Source organism: Somniosus microcephalus, chromosome 11, assembly GCF_052327205.1.
Source record: "Somniosus microcephalus isolate GS21.2 chromosome 11, FLI_Smic_1.0, whole genome shotgun sequence".
Classification (NCBI taxonomy): domain Eukaryota; kingdom Metazoa; phylum Chordata; class Chondrichthyes; order Squaliformes; family Somniosidae; genus Somniosus; species Somniosus microcephalus.
In genome coordinates this window covers 92,735,894-92,754,252 of record NC_140997.1, presented here as the reverse complement: position 1 = coordinate 92,754,252, position 18,359 = coordinate 92,735,894, and the positions used below count along the sequence as shown (strand labels likewise).

General features: G+C 50.6%; 1 protein-coding gene across 1 annotated transcript in view; it reads left to right on the top strand.

Moving 5' to 3' along the window:
- The window catches only part of capn15 (calpain 15), a 119,904-nt gene extending 101,551 nt beyond the window's left edge, over window positions 1-18,353 (top strand). Inside the window, exons 7-9 of the mRNA XM_086001023.1 lie at window positions 8,437-8,598; window positions 11,099-11,349; window positions 17,997-18,353. Coding sequence (XP_085857149.1) covers window positions 8,437-8,598; window positions 11,099-11,349; window positions 17,997-18,235 — 652 coding nt within the window. The 3' untranslated portion in view covers window positions 18,236-18,353. The remainder of the gene's footprint in view (window positions 1-8,436; window positions 8,599-11,098; window positions 11,350-17,996) is intronic.
- Window positions 18,354-18,359: the final 6 nt, after the last annotated feature.

The following is an 18,359-nucleotide window of genomic DNA, read 5'->3' as shown; positions in this document are numbered from 1 at the left end:
TCTGTGAAATCAGTACCATCAGTTAACATCCTTGGCTACTGGGTGGGCAATGGTGTCATCAAACCGGATCCGGAGCGACTTCGTCCGCTTCAGGAGCTCCCTCCTCCTACGAATCTCGGCTCTCTTCGTCGGGCCCTCGGCATGTTCGCCTATTATGCGAAGTGGATACCCCACTTCTCTGACAAGATCCAGCCCCTGCTTCGCGCAAAGTCATTTCCATTGGAGGCAACGGCTATTTCAGCTTTCAACCTCCTCAAGCGACAACTGGAAAAAGCCACGCTTCGTTCCATTGATGAAAATCTCCCTTTCGTGGTCGAGTGCGATGCATCGGATGTGGCGATCTCGGCTACCTTGAATCAAGGTGGTCGACCCGTGGCATTTCTGTCCAGAACTTTGCAGGGTAGCGAGCTCCATTATCCTCCTGTCGAGAAGGAGGCTACGACCATCATCGAAGCTGTACGTAAATGGAGTCATTTTCTCGCTCGTCGCCATTTCACACTTATAACCGATCAGCGCTCCGTGGTCTTTATGCTGGATAACCGGAAACGCACTAAGATCAAGAATAACAAAATACAACTCTGGAGGATGGAATTGGTCGCCTTTGGATACACCATACATTATCGACCCGGCAAAGAGAATGTGGCCCCGGATACCCTCACCCGAACATTCTGCTCTTCTATGTTAACTTAGACTCTTGCGGATCTTCATACTGACTTATGCCATCCTGGCGTTACCCGTATGTTGCACTTTGTGTGATCTAAAAATCTCCCATTTTCTACGGAAGATGTGAAAAGAACACACTCCTCCTGTAGAATTTGTGCGGAATTAAAACCGCAATTCTTCCGTCCATCGGATGGCTCGCTCATACACGCTATGCAGCCTATGCAGTGACTCAGCATTGACTTTAAAGGGCCATTGCTTTCCTCAATGCGAAACACCTACTTACTTACTATGGTGGATGAATATTCACGCTTTCCCCTGTCCCAATATGCTTACTTCCAAAGTGATCAAATGCCTTGATCAAGTCTTTTCCCTTTGCGGTACGGCCAATTTCATCCACTCTGATCGGGGTCCCTCCTTCATGTCAAGCGAACTCAAAAGTTATCTTTCCCAACGGGGAATCGCCACAAGTAAAACGACACCGTACCATCCCATTGGTAACGGACAGGTTGAGAGATACAACGCTATCATTTGGAACACTGTTCGTATTGCACTAAGGTCACGCAACCTACCAGACCAGCAGTGGGAAACTATGCTCCCTGACGTGTTGCATTCCATCAGGTCTCTTCTTTCTACGTCTACTAACGTCACGCCTCACGAGCGATTCTTCAGGTTCCAGCATCGCTCCACTCATGGGACGTCCCTACCGTCATGGTTGGCAGCTCCTGGCCCTGTGCTGCTCCAAAGATTCGTCCGATCTTCTGAAAACAATCCCCTCATCGACGAGGTAGAACTCACCGACGTTAATCCCACGTGCGGTACCCTGATGGCCGGGAGTCCACCGTTTCGCTCCAGAAACTGGCTCTCTGTCCAGCCGGTCCCACGGACCCAACTGATAGAGGGACCCACGGTGATGACGCCCTACCTGGGACATCAAGAGATCTGCCGGCTGCCCCACCGGATCCACTCGGGGAGCCGAGTGCTCCCCGTGGGATGGCCACCTGAGGCCAGGACGCTGGTCAATCCCCGGTTATCAAACAGGATGAAGCCAGCTATGCGCCTGTGGGGACCCGCACCCGGAGTCATGATCTCCCCAGCCTCCCTCTGGTCGATCAGGGCAACACGGGCCCTGTCGAATCACTGGTACGGATCAAGCGGCCCAGGGACCAAGACACGGTCCGGGGAGACGTGCCTTCTAGCCATAAACAAAGATCTAAAAGACACTGGCTATTCGTGGTCCGCCTAATCCATTAGGAGGAAGTCGTCGGACTTCCAAATCTTTTAGGCAGGAAGAATGTTATAAATCTCATCATCATAAAGAAACTACTCATGAAATAACACTGGACGGCCAGCGGGTGACGCCGTCCAAGGAGTATAAATACTCGGGCGTGGGCCCAGCTTGCTCAGGGACATTTTGTAAGACAGGAACTAGTGAAGTACAACTAGACCTCCATGTTCTGAAACAAGTTGATTAAAGCCTTGCTTTATACTCAAACCAAGTGCGTAGTGAGTTTTATTACGTCACTCCCCATCCCATATTCACGGCCACCCCCTTGACATTGCCATCTCTCGTGGCCTAACTACTCCCATCGTGTCAATTGCAGATAAAGCCATCTCTGACAATTGCCTCGTATTGCTCTCTACCCACATCCCTCTTCCACCCCCCAACCCTACTTCCTTCTGTGTTCTCCCCGGGAAAAACTTTCTCCCAACTCTCTTACAAATGACATCCTTTGTGACCGTGACAAAGGTAAACTATCCCTCCTCGTCCTTCTTGACTTGTCTGCAGCCTTTGACATGGTTGACCACTCCATCCTTCTCCAACGCCTCTCCACCGTCGTCCAGCTGGGTGGGACTGCACTTACCTGGTCCCATTCTTATCTATCTAATCGTAGCCAGAGAATCACCTGCAACGGCTTCTCTTCCCACTCCCACATCGTTACCTCTGGTGTCCCCCAAGGATCTATCCTTGGCCCCCTCCTATTTCTCATCTACATGCTGCCCCTTGACGACCTCATCCGAAAACACAGCGTCAGTTTCCACATGTACGCTGACGACACCCAGCTCTACCTCACCACCACTTCTCTCGACCCCTCCACGGTCTCTAAATTGTCAGACTGTTAGTCCGAAATCCAGTTCTGGATGAGCAGCAATTTTCTCCAATTAAATGTTGGGAAAACCGAAGCCATTGTTTTAAGTCCCCGCCACAAACCCCGTTCCCTAGCCACTGACTCCATCCCTCTCCCTAACATCTCTCTAAGGCTGAATCACACTGTTCGCAACATTGGTGTCATATTTGACCCTGAAATGAGCTTCCAACCACATATCCGCAGCAGAACTAAGACCGCCGATTTCCACCTCCGTAACATCGCCCGTCTCTGCCCTTGCCTCAGCTCATCCGCTGCTGAAACCCTCATCCATGCCTTTGTTACCTCTAAACTTGACTCTTCCAACGCACTCCTGGCTGGCCTCCCACATTCTACCCTACGTAAACTTGAGGTCATCCAAAGCTCGGCTGCCCGTGTCCTAACTCGCACCAAGTCCCATTCGCCCATCACCCCTGTGCTCGCTGACCTACATTGGCTCCCGGATAAGCAACGCCTCGATTTCAAAATTCTCATCGTTTTAAATCCCTCCATGGCCTCGCCCCTCCCCATCTCTGTAATCTCCTTCAGCCCCACAACCCCCCGAGATATCTGCGCTCCTCTAATTCTGCCCTCTTGAGCATCCCTGATTATAATCGCTCAAACATTGGTGGCCGTGCCTTCTGTTGCCTGGGCCCTAAGCTCTGGAATTCTTTGCCTAAACCTCTCCGCCTCACTACCTCTCTTTCCTTCTTTAAGACACTCCTTAAAACCTACCTCATGACCCTAATTTATCCTTGTGTGGCTCGGTGTCAAATTTTTGTCTTAAAATTCTCCTGTGCAGCACCGTGGGACGTTTTACTACGTTAAAGACGCTATATAATTACAAGTTGTTGTTGTGACATTTTATCCTTTTGAGGGCCTATATAACTAACTTGATTTGCTGTGGTGCACACTGGGAGTCAAGACCAATGCAGTTTTCAAGCAGGATTAGAGGGTGAAACATAGAAGATAGGATCATCCAAATTCAGTACCCTGTCCCTGCCTTCTCCCCATATCCCTTGATCCCTTTAGCCTTAAGAAATATATCCAACTCCTTGAATATATTTAATGAACTGGCCTCCACCGCCCTCTGTGGCAGAGAATTCCACAGGTTCACCACTCTCTGGGTGAAGAAATTCCTCCTCATTTCAGTCCTAAATGGCTTACCCCTTATCCTTAGACTATGACCCCTGGTTCTGGACTCCCCGGCCATCAGAAACATCCTTCCTGCATCTAGTCTGTCCAGGCCTGACAGAATTTTATAGGTTTCGATGAGATCCCCTCTCAATCTTCTAAACTCCAGTGAGTATAAGCCCAATCGACACAATCTCTCCTCATACGTCATTCCTGCCATCCCAGGTATCAGCCTGGTGAATCTTCGCTGCACTCCTTCCATGGCAAGAACGTCCTTCCTCAGATAAGGCGACCAAAACTGCACACAATACTCAAGGTGCGGTCTCACCAAGGCCCTGTACAACTGCAGCAAGACATCCTTGATCCTGTACTCGAACCCTCTTGCTACGAAGGCCAACATACCATTTGCCGCCTTAACCGCCTACTGCACCTGCATGCTTACCTTCAGCGACTGGTGCACAAGAACACCCAGGTCTCTTTGCACTTCCCTTTCTCCCAATCTATTGCCATTCAAAAAATAATCTGCCTTCCTGTTTTTGCCACCAAAGTGGATAACCTCACATTTATCCACATTATAGTGCATTTGCCATGTTTCTGCCCAATCACCCAACCTGTCCAAATCGTACTGGAGTTTCACGACATCCTCCTCACGGCATACCCTCCCACCCAGCTTTGTGTCGTCTGCAAATTTGGAGATATTACATCCAATTCCCTCGTCCAGATCATTAATATATATTGTGAACAGCTGGGGTCCTAGGACCGATCCTTGCGGTACCCCACTAGTCACTGCCTGCCACTCGGAAAAAGACCCGTTTATTCCAACTCTTTGCTTTCTGTCCGCCAACCAGTTCTGTATCCAAGTCAATACCTTGCCCCCAATCCCATGTGCCTTAATTTTGCATGCTAATCTCTTATGCGGGACCTTATCGAAAGCCTTCTGAAAGTCCAAATACACCACATCCACTGGTTCTCCCTTATCTATTTTTCCAGTTACATCCTCAAAAAATTCCAGTAGATTAGTCAAGCATGATTTAGCTTTTGTAAATCCATGTTGACTTTGTCCGATCCTGTCACTGCTTTGCAAGTGCTCTGCTATTACATCTTTTATAATGGACTCTAGCATTTTCCCCACTATCGATCTCAGGCTTACCGGTCTATAATTCCCCACTTTTTCTCTACCACCTTTTTTGAATAGTGGGGTAACATTAGCTACCCTCCAATCCATGGGTACTGTTCCAGAGTCTGTCGAGTTCTGGAAGATGACCAGCAATGCATCTACTATTTCTAGGGCCACTTCCTTAAGTACCCTAGGATGTAGATTATCAGGCCCTGGGGATTTATCGGCCTTCAGTCCCATCAATTTTCCTAACACCATTTCCCTACAAATACTGATTTCTTTCAGTTCCACCCTTTCATCAGACCCTATGTTCCCTGGCATCTCTGGGAGGTTATTTGTGTCCTCCTTTGTGAAGACAGAACCAAAATATATATTTAATTGGTCCACCATTTCTTTGTTCCCCATTATAAATTCCCCTGATTCTGACTGCAAGGGACCTACGCTTGACTTCACCAATCTTTTTCTCTTCACATATTTATAAAAGCTTTTACAGTCATTTTTTATGTTCCCTGCAAGCTTACTCTCATAATCTATTTTCCCTTTCTTAATTAATCCCTTTGTCCTCCTTTGTTGAATCCTAAACTGCTCCCAATCCTCAGGATTATTGCTTTTTCTGGCCAATTTATATGTCCTCTCCTTGGATCTTATGCTATCCCTAATTTCCCTTGTTAGCCACGGTTGAGTCACCTTTTTTGTTTTATTTTTATGCCAAACTGGGATGAACAAATTCTGTAGTTCATCCATTCGGTCTTTGAATGTTTGCCATTGCCTATCCACCGTCAACCCTTTGAGTGACATTCCCCAATCAATCCTACCCAACTCGCTCCTCAGACCATCGTAGTTTCCTTTATTTAAATTGAGGACCCTAGTCTCTGAGTCAACTACTTCATTCTCCATCTTAATGAGGAATTCAATCATATTATCGCTCTGACCCAAGGGGCCTCGTACAACAAGATTGCGAATTAATCCTTTCTCGTTACATAATGCCCAGTCTAAGATGGCCTGATCTCTGGTTGGTTCCTCGACATATTGGTCCAGGAAACCATCCTGTAAACACTCCAGGAATTCCTCCTCCACAGTATTGTTACTAATTTGGTTAGCCCAATCTATATGTAGATTAAAGTCACCCATGATGACTGCTGTGCCCTTATTGCACGCTTCTTTAATTTCCCTTTTAATGCCATCCCCAACCTCCGCCTTACTGTTTGGAGGTCTATATACCACTCCCACTAACGTTTTCTTCCCCTTAGTATTTCTCAATTCTACCCATACAGATTCCACATCATCAGAGCTAATATCCTCCATTACAATTGTGTTAATCCCTTCTTTAACCAGTAATGCTACCTCGCCTCCCTTTCCTTTTTGCCTATCTTTCCTGAATATCGAATACCCCTGGATGTTGAGTTCCCAGCCTTGGCCATCCTTGAGCCACGTTTCCGTAATCCCAACCAAATCATATTCGTTTACCTCTATTTGCGCAGCCAATTCATCCACCTTATTACGAATGCTCCTCGCATTAAGACACAAAGCCTTCAGGCTTGTTTTTTTAACGCTCTTAGACCTATTAGAATTATTATTTACTCTTGCCACGTTTGATTTAAACCGTTGATTTCTCTGACTGCCACTTTTGTTTTTCTCCTTCCTATCTTTTGCTTTTATCCTTGTTTCCCTTTCCTCTGTCTCCCTGCTCAGGTTCCCAAACCCCTGCCATTTTAGGTTAAACCCTCCCCCAGAGCACTAGCAAACACCCCCCCCTAGGACATCGGTTCCAGCCCTGCCCAGGTGCAGACCGTCCGGTTTGAACTGGTCCCACCTCCCCCAGAACCAGTTCCAATGTCCCAGGAACTTTAATCCCTCCCCCTTGCACCATTCCTCTAGTCACGTATTCATCTGAAATATCCTTCTATTTCTACTCTGACTCTGGGTGGGAGGGGATTTAATTGCCTCACAGTGGGGGGATGGAAGAGGGAGTGGTGACTGGCTGAACACCTCAGCACGTTGGGGAGGAAAACATCTCAGTGAGGGAAAGGAAAGAATTTCAGTGAGGGAGGGTTGACAGGAATACATCTGAGCAGAAGATGGGATTATTGGCAGGAGATTTCATTAAGAGGAGAACGGTTAAAGATCTCAGCAGGGGAGCTTGCCAGCCCTGGTCAGAGACTTGAACTGCACAATTTATAGGTGGCGATCTCCGATACTCCTCCTCTGTTACTCCCTGCCTGCAGCCATTTCCAGGGCCCAAGTTTTCAGTGTAAAATATACATCACATTCTGCACCATTGCTATTAATAGCATATGTGCACACAGAGACTGCAAGGGTAGATATTGTCACAGTCTATAATGTAGAATTCCTGTTTGGTCTGCAAGCGTCATTAAGCAGTAGCTTTTGAGTTGACGTCAATAAAGTCAAATAAGTAAATGCAAAAACCAGGGCATTCTGTTTATCAAAGCTCTTGAAGCATAGCCGAATTCAGCCCTGTATCATAAGCTTCATTAGCCTCAGTATGTACTTATATTCAATTATATCCTCTTCATCCCTTCTGTTAGGCAGCCTGATAAACTATTGACAAATATTAGTTACATTATTTTTGTTACATATATTTACTTTTTTGCTGGGTTTCTGTAATGTCCAGATGCGAGTAGGAGGAGGGGGTGCCAAGTTTAGCACACAGCAAGGTCCCACAAATAACAGATGAATGAATACCAGTGATGTGTTTTTGGTGGTACTGGTTAAGGGAGGAATGTTGGCCAGTACACATGGAGAATTCCCTGATCATCCTGGGCCACCTCATCTACATCCCCGTGACAGCATCGTCCAAAGTGCTGGGGTCTGCTCCCGCGTGTAAGCTGATGGTGTCCAGCTCTACCTCCACCACTCTCTCCACTGCCACTGTCCTCTCAAACTGCTTCTCCAACATTCAGTCTTGGATAAGCCGGAACTTCCTCCAGTTGAAGATTGGGAAGATGGAAGCCATAATTTTCAGTCCCCACCACAAACTCCTATGATTCCCCGATAATTCAGCAAGCTTATTCACGGAGTAGCAGAACTACAAAGACCAGGCATGTCCCAGGTTTAATTCCCGGTCTCTAGATCAGTCAGGGTTCCCATTCCTGAATACTATCAAGTGAACCCTGCTGGAGGTGCATGAATCAGGTGAGGATAAGATCAGGCTGGCTGTGACTTGCTCAACCCTCCTTCCCATCCCAACAGTCAAATAGCTTATCGACACACCTGACAAGTCTCGAGATATGAAAAGTGACCACAAGTGAAGTACTGATGGTTGAGGTGCACATGGAGCTATACCCCAGCAATGATTCCAAAAAGGAAAGCAAGGAAATTGGCAGAATATTTTTTTCAGCCTTGCCTCAATAACCTTTTAATATATTTTTAATTTTTCAGGTATTTTGATTCCGTCGACATTTGTAAAATTAACTCTGATTGGCATGAAGTCCGACTTATGGGAATGTTTCCAAATCGGACCAATGGGCCGATAACTGTAACTGCACTGACTGTGCTCGAGCTCACCGTACTGGAGTTTCAACTGTTTCAGGAAGGAAGCCGGTAGGTTCAGCAGCAAAAGGTTCCCATTAAACACAGGCCGATTTTTCTTTCCCCCCACCCACTGTTTTATTGTGGGCTATCCGTAACTCATCTTTTTCCACAAGACACTGTTGTATGTCCCTGTCACGGATATTGTAAACGAGACTAATTGATCGGTCCCTTTCTCATTTAGCCAATTTACAAAATAGCATTGTCGCATTGTGAAAAGGAAGAAATCACCAGAGAAATCACCATGTCCCTTCCAAAGCTTCATTCACTGTTATTTTGCAAAAACAAAGCTTAAAAGTCCGGTAGCATTGCCTAAGGTTTTTTTAATATGCAAGATGGTAACCAAATTGGGTTTAGGTCGCGAGTTTTTTGTTGGACCTCAGCCTTCAGGCTTCTGTAGAGCTGCTTTCTTGCTCTCGAGTTGTGTGCTGTTTCCAGATCAGGAATGCCTTGCGCTTGCGGCTTATTAGCTCCTGGATCTCCTGGTCATTCTCGTCGAACCAGTCTTGGTGTTTCCTGGTCGAGTGACCGAGCGTCTCTTCACAGGTGCTGATTATGGAGGCCTTGAGTGCAAACCAGGCGCTGTGGGCACTCTGTGTCCCTGCATCACTGGGAGGAGTCAGGTTGGTTGTGAGGCGTAGGCTGAATAGGGCTTTCTTAGCGGGGTCTTTGAGTGCTCCAGCGTTGATTTTCCTTCGTCATTGCTTCTGTTGCCGCCGCTGTTTTGGTGCTACATTGATGCAGATGATAGAGCGGATTAGGCGGTGGTCTGTCCAGCAGTCGTCCGCTCCTGTCATGGCGCGGGTGATGCGGACGTCCTTGCGGTCCCTCGCTCGGACGATGACGTAGTCCAGCAGATGCCAGTGCTTGGAGCAAGGGTGCTGCCATGAAGCCTTGTCCAGATCCAAGGTCGTCCCATCCTCTGTAGTCGAATTACAGTATGCAGACGACGCTTGCGTCTGCGCACACTCGGAGGTCGAACTCCAAACCATCGAACGCCTTCACCGAAGCGTACGAGAGCGTGGGCCTTACACTAAACATCCGTAAGACAAAGGTCCTCTACCAACCTGCCCCCGCCACACAGTACTGCCCCGCGATTATCAAAATCCATGACAAGGCCTTGGACCACTTTCCATACCTCGGGAGCCTACTGTCAACAAGGGCAGACGTCGATGACGAAGTCCAACACCGCCTTCAGTGTGCCACTGCAGCCTTCGGTCACCTGAGGAAGAGAGTGTTTGAAGACCAGGACCTCAAACCCGGCACTAAGCTCATGGTCTACAGAGCAGCGGTGATACCCGCCCTCCTGTATGCCTCAGAGACATGGACCATGTACAGCAAGCACCTCAAAGCACTGGAGAGATACCACCAACGCTGTCTCCGCAAGATCCTGCAAATCCATTGGCAGGATAGGCGCACCAACATCCCCAGCATCGAAGCTTTGACCACACTCGATCAGCTCCGATGGACAGGCCACATCGTCCGCATGCCCGATACGAGACTCCCAAAACACGTGCTCTATTCGGAGCTCCGACACGGTAAGAGAGCCCCAGGTGGGCAGAGGAAACACTTCAAGGACACCCTCAAAGCCTCCTTGAAAAAGTGCAACATCCCCACCGACACTTGGGAATCCCTGGCCCGAGACCGCACAAAGTGGAGGAGAAGCATCCGGGAAGGCACCGAATACCTCGAGTCTCTTCGCCGGGAGCAAGTGGAAGCCAAGCGCAAGGAGCACACGTCAACCCAAGCACTCCACCCACCCGCCCCTTCAACCACCGTCTGCCCCACCTGTGACAGAGACTGTAGGTCCCGTATTGGGCTCATCAGTCACCCGAGAACTCATTTTTAATGTGGAAGCAAGTCATCCTCGGTTCTGAGGGACTGCCTAAGCAGACGACGACTTCAGAAATTCCCCACCACCACAGACAACTAGTGTCCAGAGTTTTCAACTACATTGTAACAGTTGACAAAGCAATTTACTATGGTATACTGCCAAACTGAATATAGCTCCTTAGTATTGGTGCAGGTTGGCTATGAAGACTACCTCGTATTGTGTTACCAGTTTGAGTGTCAGCTCCGCAATCACCTCGACTCACAGGAACATGGGCCATTCGGCCCCTCGAGCCTGTTCCGCCATTCAATTAGATCATGGCTGATCTGACTCGGAATGAAAAAGTATGTGGACTGTGACACTTGCCTTCCAGGCAAGCACACTGACTGCTGCATGCAAGGATAACAGTGTGGGTAGAGCCTATAACCTGTAAAAGAACAGGTGCGCCCAAAAACTTTTCAACCCCTCCACATTTACAAATAGTGAAGGCCCGCTTCTTAGAATTGTTGCCACAGGGAAACATTACAGGAACCTGTCTATGTTTTTTACATTAATAATACAAACTTACTTTGCTCACTCTCTAAGTCGAGCGAGCTCTTGGTCCCTTTAGGACCCCATACAGTGTTGTATGATGCATTTTTATGGCTGCTTCCCCTCTGACTCTTGACACTTACATCCTAGACGATCAGACACGTCGGACAGCCATTTGCTGGATCTGTGTATCATGGTGTTTCGAGCCTCCTTCTCCAGCGGTAACAAGCTGACCCTGGGCCGACTGATGGCACACAGCAAGCGAGCGGTGAAGAAGTTTGTGGGGTGCGATGTGATGCTGGAGCCGGGGGAGTATGCGGTCGTGTGCTGCGCGTTTAACCACTGGCAAATGTCGATGTCCGGCCTGCCGTCGCCATCACCGTCGCTATCACCAGCAACAGGTAAGGGTTAGGAGACCAAGACTTCTATACCCACTGCACCAGCCAAGCTCTGAAAACTGTATGGAGTTACCAGTCTGATCGCTGTATATTAAATACCTTCCCTAGCTCCATGGCAGGAGCCTTGGTCTGCTCGGGATGAGTGAGATCAGAAGAGATGAACAGGGGATGAGATCAGGACCAGCCACCCTGCGACCCCCACCCCAACACAAACATCCAGCCCCCCCCACCCCCTCCCCAACACAAACATCCCTTCTAACATATCGTACAATAGGACAGGCCGCAGAAATGACAACTGTCATTGTAGAGTCCAAATAATCCTACGATCTGACCAACAGAAAAAGGGTCGAGAATGGGTTTGAAAGAGAGTGATTTTTATATAAATAAATACATATTTGACATTTTATATTTGACATGAAGGATTTTGCATCCTATGAGTTTACGATCTTGGTTGTGCCAAAGGGAGTGTATGATGTACGGGGCCGAGTTGTGCCGCCCCCACCCCGGGTTATACCCACTTTAGCCTTGTCCCTGAGTATTATAATATCCCGCACCCCAAGTCCCCTCAACCTTCTTCATTCCAACCAAAACTAGATCAGTTTAGTTCGGTGACTCTTCAGCTTCGTGAGCTTCTCCAGAGATGTGATTTGAGCGAATCGGGCTGTTTGTGATGACTTTGTATTTTTAGTCACCTGAACTGTGTTGGGCTGGAGAGCCCTTTGGTAAATCACCATGTTTGCTTGCTTGTCAGTGTTGCAGTACCTACAATAGCAAACTACTGCGGATGCTGGAAATCTGAAATAACAACAGAAAGTGCTGGAAATGCTCAGCAGTTCAGGCAGCATCGAGGAGAGAGAAACAATGTTTCAGGTCGATGACCTATCGTCAGAATCCGTCTGACGAAGGGTTCGACCCGAAATGTTAACTCTGTTTCTCTCTCCTCGATGCTGCCTGACCTGCTGAGTTTCCAGCACTTTCTGTTGTTATTGCAGTACCTAATGCTGCCCCTAGAGCCCCTCAGAGTTCTATTGCAAGTTCCATGGTCTCCAAAGCAGTCTTGCACCGTTCCATTTCACTCTGTCGGGGTCGCCAGGCTATGTGTGGGTCAGGTAGCTGTGTACCCAGGGTCAGATTAATGCACGGGCCTGTGGGGTCCCTGGCAAAGCTCACCGTAACAGAGAAAAACTGCACACAACCTCAGGGACTGTTTCATTTCAGTGTGATGATGTGATGTACTTTATTATCAATGCAGTGCGTAAACATTCTACAGGCCTATTTCATCATGCATTTTACTAAAGTTTGTTTTAATGACCAGGTGTACGGAGAGACCCCGAATATTCTTGGTGCCCAGAACCCCAAGAATTCTTAATCCTGCTCTGTATTTACCATTGAGTCTGGGAGAAAATATAACATTTTTAGATCCATGTTTCCCTTCATTTTCATAAATCTCAAGTTGCTGACAGATTTCGTGTTCTGATTTAGGATTTGGGCCCAACAATTAGGCAGTAATATTCAAACCAATCCTTTGCAGCACTCCAACCCCACAAGAATCAAACCGGGAAATTCAGAAATATGTGCAAAAAGGACAGGGTGCCTGGGCTGGGGGTCACGGTGCCTGGGCTGGGGGTCACGGTGCCTGGGCTGGGGGTCACGGTGCCTGGGCTGGGGGGTCAGGGTGCCTGGGCTGGGGGTCAGGGTGCCTGGGCTGGGGGGGGTCAGGGAGCCTGGGCTGGGGGGTCAGGGTGCCTGGGCTGGGGGTCAGGGTGCCTGGGCTGGGGGGTCAGGGTGCCTGGGCTGGGGGTCACGGTGCCTGGGCTGGGGGGTCAGGGTGCCTGGGCTGGGGGTCAGGGTGCCTAGGCTGGGGGTCAGGGTGCCTGGGCTGGGGGGCTCAGGGAGCCTGGGCTGGGGGGGGTCAGGGAGCCTGGGCTGGGGGGGGTCAGGGAGCCTGGGCTGGGGGGGGTCAGGGAGCCTGGGCTGGGGGGGGTCAGGGTGCCTGGGCTGGGGGCGGTCAGGGTGCCTGGGCTGGGGGGGGTCAAGGTGCCTGGGCTGGAGGTCAGGGTGCCTGGGCTGGGGGCGGTCAGGTGCCTGGGCTGGGGGGGGTCAAGGTTCCTGGGCTGGAGGTCAGGGTGCCTGGGCTGGGGGCGGTCAGGGTGCCTGGGCTGGGGGGGTGGTCAGGGAGCCTGGGCTGGGGGGGGTCAGGGAGCCTGGGCTGGGGGGGGTCAGGGAGCCTGGGCTGGGGGGGGTCAGGGTGCCTGGGCTGGGGGCGGTCAGGGTGCCTGGGCTGGAGGTCAGGGTGCCTGGGCTGGGGGCGGTCAGGGTGCCTGGGCTGGGGGGGGGTCAGGGTGCCTGGGCTGGGGGGGGTCAGGGTGCCTGGGCTGGGGGGGGGTCAGGGAGCCTGGGCTGGGGGGGGGTCAGGGAGCCTGGGCTGGGGGGGGGGTCAGGGTGCCTGGGCTGGGGGGGGTCAGGGTGCCTGGGCTGGGGGGGGTCAGGGTGCCTGGGCTGGGGGCGGTCAGGGTGCCTGGGCTGGGGGGGGGGGTCAAGGTGCCTGGGCTGGAGGTTAGGGTGCCTGGGCTGGGAGTCAGGGTGCCTGGGCTGGGGGTCAGGGTGCCTGGGGGTGGGTTGGAGGGGTCAGGGTGCCTGGAGTCGAGTTGTCAGGGCTGGTTGGAGGGGTTAGGGTGCCTGGAGTCGAGTTGTCAGGGCTGGGGGGGTTCTGGGTTAGGGTGCCTGGTCTGGGGGTCTGCAGTATGATCACTGCCCCACATGTTCTTCTGGCTTACACAGATCTGTACCTCAGCATCTGGGACAAATTGTCAAAATCAGGCACATGAGCGTAGGAAAATAAGGTGAGAATACATCAGCCGCTCCATCGAGGCAGTTATGAAACCCCGTCTCTCCATCACTCAATCTCCTGGGAAAGGGAAAAACCTGTAACTGATCCAGGAGGAACGCTGGGAATTTCCTTCCCAACTGCCTATGGTATTCGGGCAACTTGCCAGTCATTCACACTGCCTCACACCCAGCAACATACCCTCTCGAACTGGAAGTGTCCTCTTCTCTCCGAATCTCCTCAGGTTCCCTTTTAAAGAGCAGCAGTGACTCCCTATTCAGCACGCGTCTCTCAAACTGTTTCAGAGGGCACTGATTCCCCGAGTAACCTATACAAGCAGCCAGTGTTCGTGTGCGACCCTAGACTGTGAGGGCCAGGACCATGACCACTGAGTCTGATCCTGTCCTCTGATGCCAACATGTGCACCCACTCACACTCTCATTCACACCCACTCGCTCCCACACTCACTCGCACTCACACTCACTCACACCCACTTGCACTCACACTCACACGCACTCACTCGAACCCACTCACACCCACTCGCATTCACACCCACTCGCACTCGTACTCACACTCACCAGCACTCCCGCCCCACTCGCACTCCCGCCCCACTCGCACTCCCGCCCCACTCGCACTCCCGCCCCACTCGCACTCCCCCCTACTCGCACTCCCGCCCCACTCGCACTCCCGCCCCACTCGCACTCCCGCCCCACTCGCACTCGCACTCCCCCCTACTCGCACTCGCACTCCCCCCTACTCGCACTCCCCAGAACCCAATCACACCCACGCGCATTCACACCCACTCGCACTCATTCATACTCATACTCACACCCACACTCACTAGCACTCACTCCCACTCAGTCACCCACTCCCACTCACAGTCACTCGCACTCAGTCACTCGCACTCACACCCACACTCTCTCACACTCGCACTCACACCCACTCGCACTCACTCGAACCCACACGCATTAACTCTCACCCACTCCCACTCAGTCACTCACACTCAGTCACTCGTACTCACACCCACACTCACTCGCATCCGCATCCACTCACACCCACTCGCACCCGCTCGCACTCGCACCCACAACCACTCATACTCGCACAACCACTTGCACTCACACTCACACCCACTCGCACCCACACTCACACCGCTCGCACTCGCACCCACAACCACTCGCACTCGCACGCTCACTCGCATTCGTACGCGCACTCGCTCGCACCCGCACTCGCTCGCACCCGCGCTCGCTCGCACCCGCGCTCGCTCGCTCGCACTCGCACCCGCACTCGCTCGCACCCGCACTCGCTCGCACCCACTCGCACTCTCACTCTCACTCTCTCGCACTCACACCCACATGCACACCCGCTCGCACTCGCACCCGCTCGCACTCACACCCGCTCGCACTCTCACTCATTCTCACCCACTCGCACTCTCACCCACTCGCACTTGCACACACTCGCACTCTCACTCATTCTCACCCACTCGCACTCGCACTCACTCACACGTGTACACTCTCACTCTCATTCACGCTCTTTCTCACACAGACACACTCATACACTCCCTCTTTCATGCACATGCACACTCTCATAATTACACACTCACTCTCGCCCTCTTTCATGCACACACTCGCACTCACTCCCAATCTCTCTCTCTCTCTCTCTTACTCACACTCTCCCTCTTTCATGCGCACTCTCTCAACTCAGTTTCCCTCTTTCATGCACATATTCACGCTCTCTCCCAATCACACTCACTCACTCTCTCTCACTCTGACTCACACTCGCCCTCTTTCATGCACGCATTCACGCCCTCTCTCTCTCACTCACTCTCTCCCTCTTTCATGGCACCACTCACTCTCTCCTAATCACACTCACTCTCTTTCTCTCTCACACATTCCAGCTCAGGTCACTGGATAGTGGTCAGGAGTATCAACGCTGATCATTTTCTTTCCTTTCTCCCAATTGAGAAGCTAAGGCCTATAGTGTAGAACATCACCAAAATCGAAAAGGTGAGATAAATGAGGCAGTGTGTGGCCTCCCTGACGTAAAGTGTTTGCTGTTTTAGGTCTGGGAAGGAATATGTTGGAATAAGAGGCTTGATTTCAACACAGCAAAGATGCAGAGAGGAGGAAGAGTGTGTACCATAGTGTATTTGGAGTGTAGGGACCATAGAAGCTTACAACACAGAAGGGGGCCATTCAGCCCATCGTCTTTGCTGGAGTAATCCACAACTAATCCCACTGCCCTGCTCTCTTCCTATTTACCTGTATCTTCCTCTGCTTCAAATGTTTATCTACTCTTCCCTTAAAAGATGCGATGGAGGAGCGAGAGAGGAAAGCTCCAAGTACTGACTACAGTAGTATCAGCAGTATAGAGAGAGGCAACAGAGAGATTCTCAGGCTACAGGTGAGAGTGGGATCACCAATCAGACAGGAAGCTATTTTTGTATTCGGTAGGAACAGCTCCAGAAAAGTTGCCGACATAAAGAAGCAGTATCTGGGTCTTTGAAGGATTTGGGCTCGACACAGAGTTGGGACTTGCTCACGGAGAAAGAGTTTGGGACAGAGAAGAGACTGAGCTTGGTGAAGGCAGCTTTCAGTCTGCCATCTAGTCGGCAGCTAGAAATGTTCCAAGTTCAGTCTGAGATGAGTCGTCGTCCAATTTTAACTCATCCCCTGTGAGGGCATCATACCCGGGTTCCCAGCAACAACAGATCAGCACACGAGCTGTACGGAAGTTGGAGTGTTTGTGTTCTGCTCCTCCACAGCACACTGTGCCAACACAGCACTAGCCCCCACCCCCTGTAATATCTCACATCCCTACTGATACAATAACACTGTGCCAACACAGCACTGCTCCCCGTGTCATATCTGACCTCCTTTATCTGGTTTGTCAAAAAGAGACGTATTTGATATTAGCTGGTCTATAATCGCTGGGATTTAACATTTTGAGAGTTATTGCAAAGTGCGTGGGAAAGTCACTATTGAGTGGTCCACTGCCTCCTCACCTGTGGGTCTCAGCAGACCTCAAGCTCTATGTGTCTCTGTCCCTCTGTTAATGGAATGTTCCCACAGCAAGGAATCGGCATGGCTTCCTCTCCTCTCCCCACCCCCCCCCCCCCCCCCCCGCCCACGAATTGCTAATTGTCAGCCATGGTTCAGTGGTAGCTCTCCCCCTTATGTGCGAGCACATAATCTAGGCTTACACACCAGTTTCAGTACTGGGGCAGTGCTGCACAGTCTTTTGGTTAAGACATTAAACTGAGGCCCCGTTTGCTTGTTCAGTTAGATGGAAAAGATCCCACGGCACTATTCGAAGAAGAGCAGGGGAGTCCTCCCCAGTGTTCTGGCCAATATTTATCCCTCAACCAACATCACTAAAACAGATTATCTGGCCATTATCACATTGCTGTTTGTGGGAGCTTGCTGTGCGCAAATTGTCTGCCACGTTTCCTATATTACAACAGTGACTACACTTCAAAAAGTACTTCATTGGCTGTAAGGTGCTTTGAGACGTCCTGGGGTTGTGAAAGGCGCTATAGAAATGCAAGTTCTTTCTTTGGTCTTCATCGCCCCATGGTACCACTTGCTGTAGCTCCACTGAGACAAATGTTAGTGAGCAATATGTTCTCAACTCTAACTATTTAACTTATATCAGTAATTATTTATCAGGACTTGGCACCCAGGAGTGCTGAAACTTTTCTCATTAATAAAGGTTTCCTTGTTTGTGGCTGTGCTCTTGTTAAGGTCATGTCTGTAGCAGCATCTCATTGAGCCCCATGAACGATGTACTGTGACTTCACTCATGTGGCCTTGTTACCTGCTCCTAGGTGTTTCGAGCCCTACCAGCAGTGGGCGATGTATCCCGGAGTTCCCTGGACACATCTTGGCCGTGTACAGCTCCAAACCTGTCATGGTGGAACAGGTCAACTCTCAGCCAACAACACTGGCCGACGCAGTCATTTTGCTGACTGAGCACAAAGGGGAGAGGCACGAGGTAGGAGAGCGCGGTGTCGGTGGGAGACATTCTGGGCAGCCCCGCAACAACTCACAAAACCGCCGTCTCTGACCCATACAGATCGGGAAAGTCCCAGATTCAGTCCCTGGCCTATATTACAACAGTGACTACACTTCAAAAGTACTTCATTGGCTCTCGAGTGCTTTGGGACGTCCTCAGGGCATGAAAGGGGCTG